Here is an 11,091-nt window from a genome sequence, read left to right as displayed (position 1 = left end):
TAATGAACTAGTACAACACAGCGTGTGATCTGGTCATTAAAGGAATATGCTCGTTTTTGACAACCTGGACCTTATTTACGACATATTATAAGAAGTTTGACTCACCCAGATCACTTTTTTGTTGTTCGGAGGCCTGTAGAAGAAATATAAAATCCAGCGCGAGCCAGTATATCCATGTAATGGCGGCGCACGGGGCATAGGGAATGCCGTTTCTCAAAATCCATTTTCGGCCGCTAAACGGTTGTTTTCATCAATCACATTGCATGAATCGACAGTTGATATTCCTCTACGCCAGCCATTGTTGTTTTGGTGCCAAATAAGGGATCTTGATCCTCTGTAACATGGTCTTTATAAGCCGCTCCCCCACTTGCAATGTGAGCCGCGAGTGTAGCCTACAGACGGAGAATAGCAAGTCTGCGCGCTGGCCTGTGCGCATGCGTGCTGGAGCAAGTGGGGGAGCGGCTTATAAAGACCATGTTACAGAGGATCAAGATCCCTTATTTGGCACCAAAACAACAATGGCTGGCATAGAGGAATATCAACTGTCGATTCATGCAATGTGATTGATGAAAACAACCGTTTAGCGGCCGAAAATGGATTTTGAGAAACGGCATTCCCTATGCCCCGTGCGCCGCCATTACATGGATATACTGGCTCGCGCTGGGTTTTATATTTCTTCTACAGGCCTCCGAACAACAAAAAAGTGATCTGGGTGAGTCAAACTTCTTATAATATGTCGTAAATAAGGTCCAGGTTGTCAAAAACGAGCATATTCCTTTAAGGCTCCCTGAGAAATGACTACGGTAGAAAGGTCAGCTGGTTCAAAGGTCAGCTGGTTCATGAAAAGGTGGGCAGGTTCGCAGGGCCAGAACCAGAACAGGCTGGTTATAACTGGACTTCTCATGAGAACATCCACCTGCAGCTGGTTGTAGTTGTTCTTGAGCGACTCCTGTTTCTGCTGCAGGACGACAGCGAAGGGAGGGATCTCCAGCCTCATCCGGATCATGAGGTCGGTCTCCCTGATCTGGGTCAGGATCTCAGGGTCAAAGTTCACAAACAGCTTGCCTGTGTCTGGACACTTGACCAGCAGGGAGGCCTGCAGGCCCACCCTGGCGTCCTCCATCTGGGGGCAGGGGAGACAGAGACGGCTCTTTCACCAGGTCCATTCATGCCCAGAGTATCAAGTACAAGTGCAAAGAAAGATGTGATCAGAACAAACAGACAGTAGTACCCCCCCCCCCCCCCCAACTAAAATACTCTCCCTCAATAAGCAACAGATCTGAATGGCTGAAACTCATCTCTATTCAATAATTCAACCACTGAGAGTAAACAGGTACCCTATAACATCTACTGTACTCTATTAACATAGCATACCATGAGACAATATCATCCGTTTCAAGGTACAGTACTCTACCTGCACCTGTACATTACAGTCATTTAGCTGAGGCTTTTATCCAAAGTCAATGTCCTGAATGTAAGGAAAGCCAGTGTTCTTCTACCCGCCAGAACTCACAAGTGCATCTCCTTTCTAGAACAAGTGTTTTAGAAAGTCCAGCCCAGTATTTCTGTGGGCTACAGACCGCCAGCCTCTTCTGGTCCAGCTCACCTGGTTCATCCAGACCCTCTGGTTCAGCTCACCTGGTTCATCCAGACCGCCAGCCTCTTCTGGTCCCGCTCACCTGGTACATCCAGCCCCTCTGGTTCAGCTCACCTGGTTCATCCAGCCCCTCTGGTTCAGCTCACCTGGTTCATCCAGACCCTCTGGTTCAGCTCACCTGGTTCATCCAGCCCCTCTGGTTCAGCTCACCTGGTTCATCCAGACCCTCTGGTTCAGCTCACCTGGTTCATCCAGACCCTCTGGTCCAGCTCACCTGGTTCATCCAGACCCTCTGGTTCAGCTCACCTGGTTCATCCAGCGTTGGTGGTAGAGCATCTCGAACTCTAGCAGGACGCGGGCGACCCTGTTGTAGTTCCTGATGATGCGCTTGGCCGGGGGCGTGGCCAGCACCCCGGGGCGGCGCTGGAAGAGCTCCATGGGCTCCTGGATGCGCCGGGCCAGCTGGCGGGCCCACAGGATCCTCCCTGCCACCGGGGGCAGCGCCCGGCCAATAGGAGGCTCCGTCTTCTGCTTGCTGTAGATGCGCGACACCATCTCAATGTCATGGCCGTAGTTTTGGAGGATACCTTGGTACCTCTCCTCAATGCCAAGGTCTGGGATGCCCAGTCTGAGAATGGAAGTCATAATGAGATGGGGATTTAAAATTGACCAAAAAAATAATCTAAAAGAGGTTTTCATGCATTCGGCCCCTGGGTGAACTGTTTCTTTGCCTCCCTCTGGAATATACAGGGCTAGGACCGATGTTCATCCCCCACTGCTCTCTGTTAAGCGCCTGTGTATGAAATGCGCAATACAAATAAAGTTTGATTTGATTTGATTTAGTTTTTAAGTATTGTGCTGTTACATTTTGTGCATGTGTCTTTTTTCCCTACATTTAGGAGTTTAAAGAAAATGCCATGTGAATATAAAGTACAAGAAACAGAGCAGGAAACCAATCAACTGCTATGAAGTAGGAAGCCATTATGGCTCAATGAAACAATCTGATATCAGGTGGCTTTAATTAGGTTTGACAATGTGAAAATGCACCCCTGTGAAACTAAAACATTCCCCACATCCTGTTGAGATGGACTACAGATGAAAACTACCCTTCTTGACTAATTCAGCTAATACTGTCCCTGACAAATAAACAACTACACTCAAACTAAACAGGAGTTCTTGATATTGAGTTGAGGAGTTTAGTTTCGGGCTTGTCCTACATGTGTTATTCTATCATTCTTTAACATAGTCTTCAGAAATTGTAATTCTTGCTGTTGAATAGTACGTCTGGCTAATGTCTGTTTGATCAGTAATTATAAGTATGTTCAAAGCACTAATTCTTTGACAGTTTAGGGCTTGTGATTGTAATGGAGAGGAAGTTGGTGTTCAGGCCATGCTAAGGCATAGGGTTAGGGTCACAGTGATGGGTAATCACTCTGGAGGACCCTTCCCAGTCATGATGATGTCACTGTCCTTATGATCACGACACCATCCTCCTGAAACAGCCCCGTGGACCTGAGCAGCGGTTCCCCTGAGAACAGAGGCTGTTTCTAGAACAGAGGCTGCTTCTAGAACAGAGGCTGTTTCGTGACCTTGCAGTCAGAGAACTCTGACCCACATGCTGATAAAGTGTGTAGTCATGAGTTGTTTATTTACCTCCTTTTATAAATCGAATTGCCCTATGGTAAAGGGAGTCAAGGGGTTTTAGTGTGTTTGCAGAAGCATGCACAAACATATAATATATCCATAATCAAATACAGCATGCTGTTGATGTTGAATTAACCCATTCTTAAACTTAAACATGTCATTCTCAAAATATTGGGCTGTAGGGAATATCAAGAAGGACACCATTGGAGAATAACATTTTAAAAGTGTTTTGGTATGTGTGGCCCTATTGTCGTGCTGGGGTGAAGTGCTGCTGTACATTTTGTCCGGCGCAAACTCAATATGTCTCTCCTCCGCCCGCAAACTCAATATGTCTCTCCTCCGCCCGCAAACTCAATTTGTCTCTCCTCCGCCCGCAAACTCAATATGTCTCTCCTCCGCCCGCAAACTCAATATGTCTCTCCTCCGCCCGCAAACTCAATATGTCTCTCCTCCGCCAGTTTGGTGGGCAATAAAGACGCACCAAACTTTGAATTTTCAAACTCCTTCATTGCTCACCAAACTCGCCGGAGGCAAGAAATATTGAGTTTGCGAAGGACAAAACTTAGCACTTAACACCGGCACGAAAATAGTCAACACACACTCCTACAACAGATGATACAATGAATAGGAAGATGCAGTGAAATAAGGTACCTTTCAAATGTACTGAGCACATTCAGCGCTCTCTCCGTGTTCTGAATCTTATCAAATGTGTTTTCCATAAACGTCTTCAGCTGATTCTGCAGTTAGGACAAAAGCCAACAATCGTGCAAGTGAATTATAAGAGTATACAGATCAATTGCATAATAATTTGTATTTGTTCAAATATAAATTTTAAAATTAACCATACATGAAGTTCAGTGGTGTCTTTACAAAACTCCTCATAGTCCTGGTCGAAGTCTGCTCTCCTCTGGTCCAGGAAGCTGTAGGGCTTCTTCTTCATGGTCGACACAATGCTCTGACCAACAGAGACAACAGTTACTTTCTATTTTCAAACCTTTTTTTTAAGCCTTCATGAATTTCACAATCTGTTTAATACCAGATAATTTACAACATACTAGGAATTTCCTTTGGTCAATGGTGCATAACATGGAGAATAGCATGGAGACAACATTGGACAGGTTGCAGGGACGAGACAGGACAGTGCAAAGACAGGACAGGGCCACTGAGAAGTACAATATATAAATACAAAAAAATGCATAATCCAGTCCGCATACAGTAGGCTGCTCCTGGAGAGCAAATCCGCCCGTATCTCAGCGACTGCAGGTGCACGTTGCTCCACACTATCAGCCTGTGTGCCTGATCAGCCTGTGTGCCAGCCTGTGTGACTGATCAGTCTGTGTGCCTGATCAGCCTGTGTGACTGATCAGTCTGTGTGCCAGCCTGTGTAACTGATCAGCCTGTGTGCCTGATCAGTCTGTGTGCCTGATCAGCCTGTGTGACTGATCAGTCTGTGTGCAGCCTGTGTGACTGATCAGCCTGTGTGACTGATCAGTCTGTGTGCCAGCCTGTGTGACTGATCAGCCTGTGTGCCTGATCAGCCTGTGTGACTGATCAGTCTGTGTGCCAGCCTGTGTAACTGATCAGCCTGTGTGCCAGCCTGTGTAACTGATCAGCCTGTGTAACTGATCAGCCTGTGTAACTGATCAGCCTGTGTGCCTGATCAGCCTGTGTGCCAGCCTGTGTAACTGATCAGTCTGTGTGCCAGCCTGTGTAACTGATCAGCCTGTGTGCCAGCCTGTGTAACTGAGGGGACCTGTCTGTCCACATAGGCCTCGACCGTGGAGTTGGCCATCCTTACTAAAGCATGATGCCCCCTCAGCCACGGGAGGAAATGTTTCAGAGCCATAGAAGTGAACGGCCAGCAGTTCTAGGCCATTTATGTGAGTAGAACGTATGTGTGGGTCCCAGCCCCCGCTCACCGTTCTCCCCTGGAAGGTGGCACCCAGGGAGGCATCTGTGGTGACCACTTTCCTGGCTAGGACAGGTCCTACAGGAACGCCCTGAGTCAAGAAGCCTGGACTCAATCACTGACGAACAGTCCCTGGAGACCCTCACATGACGGTGACCGTCGCAGGGGGGTCCAGACCCAGGGAGGCCAGCCAGCGCTGGACGCCTCTCATATACAGACGCCCCAGAGGTATGGCCACAACCGAGGAGGCCATCAGGCCCAACAGCCTCTGACATTGTTTGAGGGTAACCAAGTTGCCCTTGCGAAATGTCAAACTCGCACGCATTGTAGCCAGAAGAATTTTTAAAGCTCACTTTTCTGGCCCCTGGGTGAAACTGTTTTTTTGCTTCCCTATGGAAAATGTAGGAGGGGGATCTATGCCCCCCCCATCGCTCTCTGTAAAGTGCATTGTGTTGCCTCTGTGTATGAAATGCGCTATACAAATAAAGTTTGATTTGATTTGAAAGCTTCTGGCCTCAGCTGTACCGGGTTCACTAGTCTCAACGTTAGCCACTACTAGCTAGTGGGTTGCAGTCTGGATGCTAGCAGATCTGCTAATTCACTAGATAGCTTGTTCAGCTGCCGTGCGAAAAAGTGTGGAGGGATATTGCTATCTACCCGCTAGCAATACATAAAAGTATTTCTACAATCTGTATAATGAAGGAGTATTGCTACTCTCACTGTTTTAAAGGAGTATTACTACTCTGTGTCATAAGTATCACTACTCTGAAGTATTGCTACTTTCTGTAGTCACAATGTGAGCAGGGAGCGAAGCGCCCTTTCACTGAGTTGGCCACTCAAGTCTGGGGACAGTTAAGCTTTAGCTACCCGCACAGCTGTCGACAGGCTTCTGAGAGAAGAGAGAAGAGGTTTCTGAATGTCTATGCCTTATAAAGGAGGAGGGTCCTCCCCTCCAGACATGGGCCTCATCTGTGCCAGCCAATTAGGGCTGGTGCAATGTTATTGAGCTTCTGTTGAGGTCACGCAGGAGGCGTTCACATGGTGAGACACGAAATTAATGCTATGACAGAGAACTGTTCATTCAACATCATATGGCCAGAAGAAATGCCAGTTATTTGCAAAAGATAGTGGTGTCAGTAACATACAGTAATAGCTGTTTAAAAGGTGAGTGGTAATGGGAAGTTCAATATTATTATTGAGAGCCATTATGTTTTGGTTGTATGAGTCTGCACGCGGACCAGTGGTGAAATGTCGGCTTCTTCCGTACCGCTCCTCCTGCCAGATACAATAGCAATGCATGCACTGAACTAAACTACTGTACCAAAATGAATTACCAAAAAGATTACCTCCCATTTCCCCTGCATCTCTGCAGTCTGTCCAGCAGGGGCAGCAGAGCAAGCAGATTTTCTAGCATTATTACACTTTCAAGGGCAATCACAAGGTCAGCCAACTATACCATGGATGTAGGAACTATACCCACACTGGAGTAAATGTGGTTCATGCTAAATGTGATACACACATGTTGTTTGTAATCTACAGCGCTTCTGGAAAGTATTCATATCCCTTCAGTTTTTCCACATTTTGTTATATTACAGCCTTGTTCCAAAATGGATTAAATTATTTTCTCTCTCTCAAAATTCTATACACAATACCGCATAATGACAAAGTTAAACAAAGTTTTTTGTTGACATTTTTGCAAATGTATTAAAAATAAAACACTGAAATGTAATTTGCATATGTATTCACACCCTTTACTCAATACTGTTTGTGTCCTTTGCTCCGTTCATCTTTCCCTCGATCCTGACTAGTCTCCCAGTTCCTGCCACTGAAAAACATCCCCACAGCATGATGCTGCCACCACCATGCTTCACTGTAGGGATGGGGTTGGCCAGGTAATGAGTAGTGCCTGGTTTCCTCCAGACGTGACGCTTGGCATTCAGGCCAAAGAGTTAACTTGGTTTCATCAGACCAGAGAATTTGTTTCTTATTGTCTGAGAGTCCTTTATGTGCCTTTTGGCAAACTCTAAGTGGGCTATCGTGCCTCTTACTCAGGAGTGTCTTCCGTCTGGCCACTCTACCATGAAGGCCTGATTGGTGGAGTGCTGCAGAGATGGTTCTACTTCTGGAACGTTCTGAACCAGTGGGCCTGGTCCTTATTCTGCCTGCTACTTAACTTGCTGGTGAGACAGCTAGTGTGCTAGTGTAGCTACAGTATAGCCATGCTAGATACTAGTCAGGTTAGTGTGCTAATGTAGCTACAGTATAGCCATGCTAGGCACTAGTCAGGTTAGTTAACCAGTGTCCTACTAAGCTCACTTTACTTCGAGCATACAATGACCACTTATATATGTATACCTGTCCACACCACAGGGATTTCATTACGTTTATTAAAGCACACAATTACCACTTAGAGTAACTTATAATCACATTATAATGCCCTATAACATTGATTAAGATATGATAATTAAATTATCATAAACAATGAGAATTATAATACACTATGATCCTTGCGGAAAAACTGTCTGTGAGTGACCAATTATGAAGTATTATGATACTTGACCTCAAGTCATTATAAAATGCTTTATAGTGTGCTATAATAATTTTAATAAAGAATTATGAATATTTATGAGTGTTTATAACTATAATTATACAGTGCTATAAGCTGATTATAACGAATTATACGTATGTTTATAATGCGTTATAGACATGGGTGTCATAGAAAGTGTTGCCAAATATTGACAGCTTTCAGCAACCACACAAATGTTCTTTAGAAAATGCCTTGGTAACACTTTACAATGAGGGTACATTAATAAGCGTTAGTTAATGCATTATTAAGCATTAAGTAACAGTTAACTAATGTCTCTATTAACCATTTACTAATGTTATTTATGTTAACTAAGGTTAACTCACCTAACCCTAACCCTAACCTTAACTAAGGTATTAATTAACATTAGTAACCTTTTTTTAGAATGAAATTAATGTTTGATATTTCAAATTGTTGTATTTGTCACATCGTTAGCCAACACATTCTGACGTGTTTACCTGGAACCTGGTTGCCATGGTTTCCAGGCCCTCGATCCTGGAGTCCTGGAGGACGGAGTAGGTGCTCATGGTGCTGAACATCTCCAGGATCTTATTGATGCGTCGCTGGAATGTGTCAAACTTCCCAAAAATGTACATCTCACTGAAGTCAAAATGTCTTTCTGTAGAACTCTGCTCCAACTTCTCCTTGGTCTTGTGGAAAGATCTCTGGTACTCCTGTCAGAAACAGTCATGTTTACGTTACCAAGTACATAAAAGGGGTAAATCTATTTTTTGAATCCTAAGTTGCCTAGTGATGAGAACATGTGTTGTACTGTAGATCAGCGGAGCTACAGTAATACAGAAGGGCTCAGAGTTGAGTATTCTGGTGTTAAAATGTCAAAATAACATGTCTGGTACTAATTTGAATTTCTGCTCTTTTTGAGATTTCAATATTTCACTTAAAAAAAGTTTTGGGATTAAAGGTTCAATATCAAAATTGTGTTTTTGTTGTTGTTTTATATACTATATAATACCATCAAATTTGGACAAAGAAAGCTGAAAATGGGTTCACCAAAGAATGAAAATATAAACAGCTTGGCCTCCCCCATCTGGGGAGATCTCTTTCAGGAATACATCCTTGAAAAGACTAACAGTAGGTAACACTAGAGTGGGATTTTTGCCACATGACTAACAGCCCCCCAGGTGTGTTTTTTTTGGCACATGACTAACAGCCCCCCAGGTGTGTTTTTTTTGGCACATGACTAACAGCCCCCCAGGAGTGGTTTTTTTTGGCACATGACTAACAGCCCCCCAGGAGTGGTTTTTTTGGCACATGACTAACAGCCCCCCAGGAGTGTTTTTTTTTGGCACATGACTAACAGCCCCCCAGGAGTGTTTTTTTTTGGCACATGACTAACAGCCCCCCAGGTGTGGTTTTTTTGGTACATGACTAACAGCCCCCCAGGTGTGTTTTTTTTTGGCACGCTGTACTGAAGCCTAGAATTGTACTCCTCTGTACACGTACAAAGGACGTAACAATAACGGTATCTGAATCTTCATAGCTGTCCAGTGAAACCAGATTGGTCTGATTCCGTAGAACCAGGTTGTTAATGACTTGCCAAGAGCTTGTTGATCAATAAGGGTTGAGAGATGTGGTCGGTACCTGGTTTAAGAGCTGGTTGATCTATAGAGGTTGAGAGATGTGGTCTGTACCTGGTTTAAGAGCTGGTTGATCTATAGAGGTTGAGAGATGTGGTCTGTACCTGGTTTAAGAGCTGGTTGATCTATAGAGGTTGAGAGATGTGGTCTGTACCTGGTTTAAGAGCTGGTTGATCTATAGAGGTTGAGAGATGTGGTCTGTACCTGGTTGATCTATAGAGGTTGAGAGATGTGGTCTGTACCTGGTTTAAGAGCTGGTTGATCTATAGAGGTTGAGAGATGTGGTCGGTACCTGGTTTAAGAGCTGGTTGATCTATAGAGGTTGAGAGATGTGGTCGGTACCTGGTTTAAGTTGATGGCAGCCTTGAGTTTCTCTGCAACATGCTCCTGGGGCTGGTCCCAGATTGTTGCAGAGCCGTTGGTGATGTAGGCCTTGCATGCTGTGATCATCTGGTTGGTAACCTGGGAACATTGAGTAAAAAACAACAAACAAACTAGTTAGGATGTAGTTAACGTGCCGTGTCTAGCTAAACGGGCCAGCGATAGCTAGTGTAGCTAGACACGTCTACTTCTTTCCTTCTGTGTGACTCTATTCTCACAGACCCAGACCCCCCCCCCAATTTCAAAAACTCACCGGACCTACATGAATCACACTAATGGCCTATTTTGGATTAAAAATGGCAAATCTCGCCAAAAGGTAACAAGTTTGCACCCCTGAAGCATTTTATTGTGCACTGTATCCTTACCCTGTACAATGAACCCACGTGAACTTGACCTTGACGTGACCTTGCCTGTTACCTCAGACATGCGTTGGCTGCCAGGACTAACACCAGGGCCGGCCCGAGGCATAGGCGAAATAGGCGGTCGCCTAGGGCGCCAAATGGCCAAGGGGCGCCTGGCCAAGGAGCACCAAAAAAAAAAAAAAAAAAAATTTTTTTATTTTTATTAAAATAATTTCATTCCGTAATCCCTACTGTCTCTATTACGCTTCGCAATGCGGTGCGGCGCCTCCGCCCAGCGCCGGGCGCCTCCCCCGTTAACAAATCGCGCAGCAGCACCCCCCCCCCCCCCCCGTCAACAAATCGCGCAGCAGCACCCCCCCCCCCCCCCCCCCCGTCAACAAATCGCGCAGCAGCACCCCCCCCCCCCCCGTCAGCAAAACGAAACTGAAGGTGTTCCATAATCTCGCCTAGAGCTGCTGAAATGCTAGGGCCGGTCCTGACTAACACTACGCACTACTCACAGGCTGCAGCTCAGCTTAGACCTCCGGTTCCTCAGTCCAAAGTAGTGATTCTTACCTTGACAAACAGAGAGGTGATCTTCTCAGAGGTGTTGTAGTAGCGAGAGATACTGTGGATCATCCTGATGGCGTTGATCAGACCTGGGATGGCCTCCACCATAGAGACCTGGAAACATTAAATGTTTACCCCAAGGAGTTATGCTTAAGAATATGATCCACAAAGTTGCTCAGAACAACTTTGAGTAAAGTCATGAAAAAAAAGTATACTCTAACAAAGTACGAGTAAGTGATGGATTTCAGGCGTTATTGCATGACTGTGTGTGTGTGTGTGTGGGGGGGGGGGGGTCCCGTACTAATCCTACAACATCGGTCTACATCATCCCCATCTAGTCTATATCTCTTCAGCAATTCCCTATTAATGTTTCCACAGCATTGCGTCTACAACGAAGGTTATGAGGCACATGCACTATTTCAGAATATTCTTAACCAATTAATTTTGCTATTTAGGAGTACTTCTCC

General features: G+C 45.3%; 1 protein-coding gene across 2 annotated transcripts in view; it reads right to left on the bottom strand.

Moving 5' to 3' along the window:
- dnah5 (dynein, axonemal, heavy chain 5) overlaps positions 1-11,091 on the bottom strand; it is a gene marked incomplete at both ends in the record, with an annotated part of 112,307 nt that overhangs the window by 89,033 nt on the left and 12,183 nt on the right. The window contains 8 exons of one of the 2 annotated variants that reach the window (XM_084441832.1): positions 917-1,123; positions 1,904-2,225; positions 3,893-3,978; positions 4,089-4,196; positions 6,497-6,523; positions 8,193-8,408; positions 9,675-9,794; positions 10,631-10,738. In XM_084441832.1, the coding sequence (XP_084297958.1) occupies positions 917-1,123; positions 1,904-2,225; positions 3,893-3,978; positions 4,089-4,196; positions 6,497-6,523; positions 8,193-8,408; positions 9,675-9,794; positions 10,631-10,738 (1,194 nt within the window). The remainder of the gene's footprint in view (positions 1-916; positions 1,124-1,903; positions 2,226-3,892; positions 3,979-4,088; positions 4,197-6,496; positions 6,524-8,192; positions 8,409-9,674; positions 9,795-10,630; positions 10,739-11,091) is intronic. The other variant, XM_084441833.1, reaches the window with a different exon arrangement.

Source organism: Borostomias antarcticus, assembly GCF_949987555.1.
Source record: "Borostomias antarcticus genome assembly, chromosome: 8".
NCBI classification, from domain to species: Eukaryota; Metazoa; Chordata; class Actinopteri; order Stomiiformes; family Stomiidae; genus Borostomias; species Borostomias antarcticus.
Note: the sequence above shows the minus strand (reverse complement) of the source record. Positions and strands in the feature narration are given on the sequence as shown.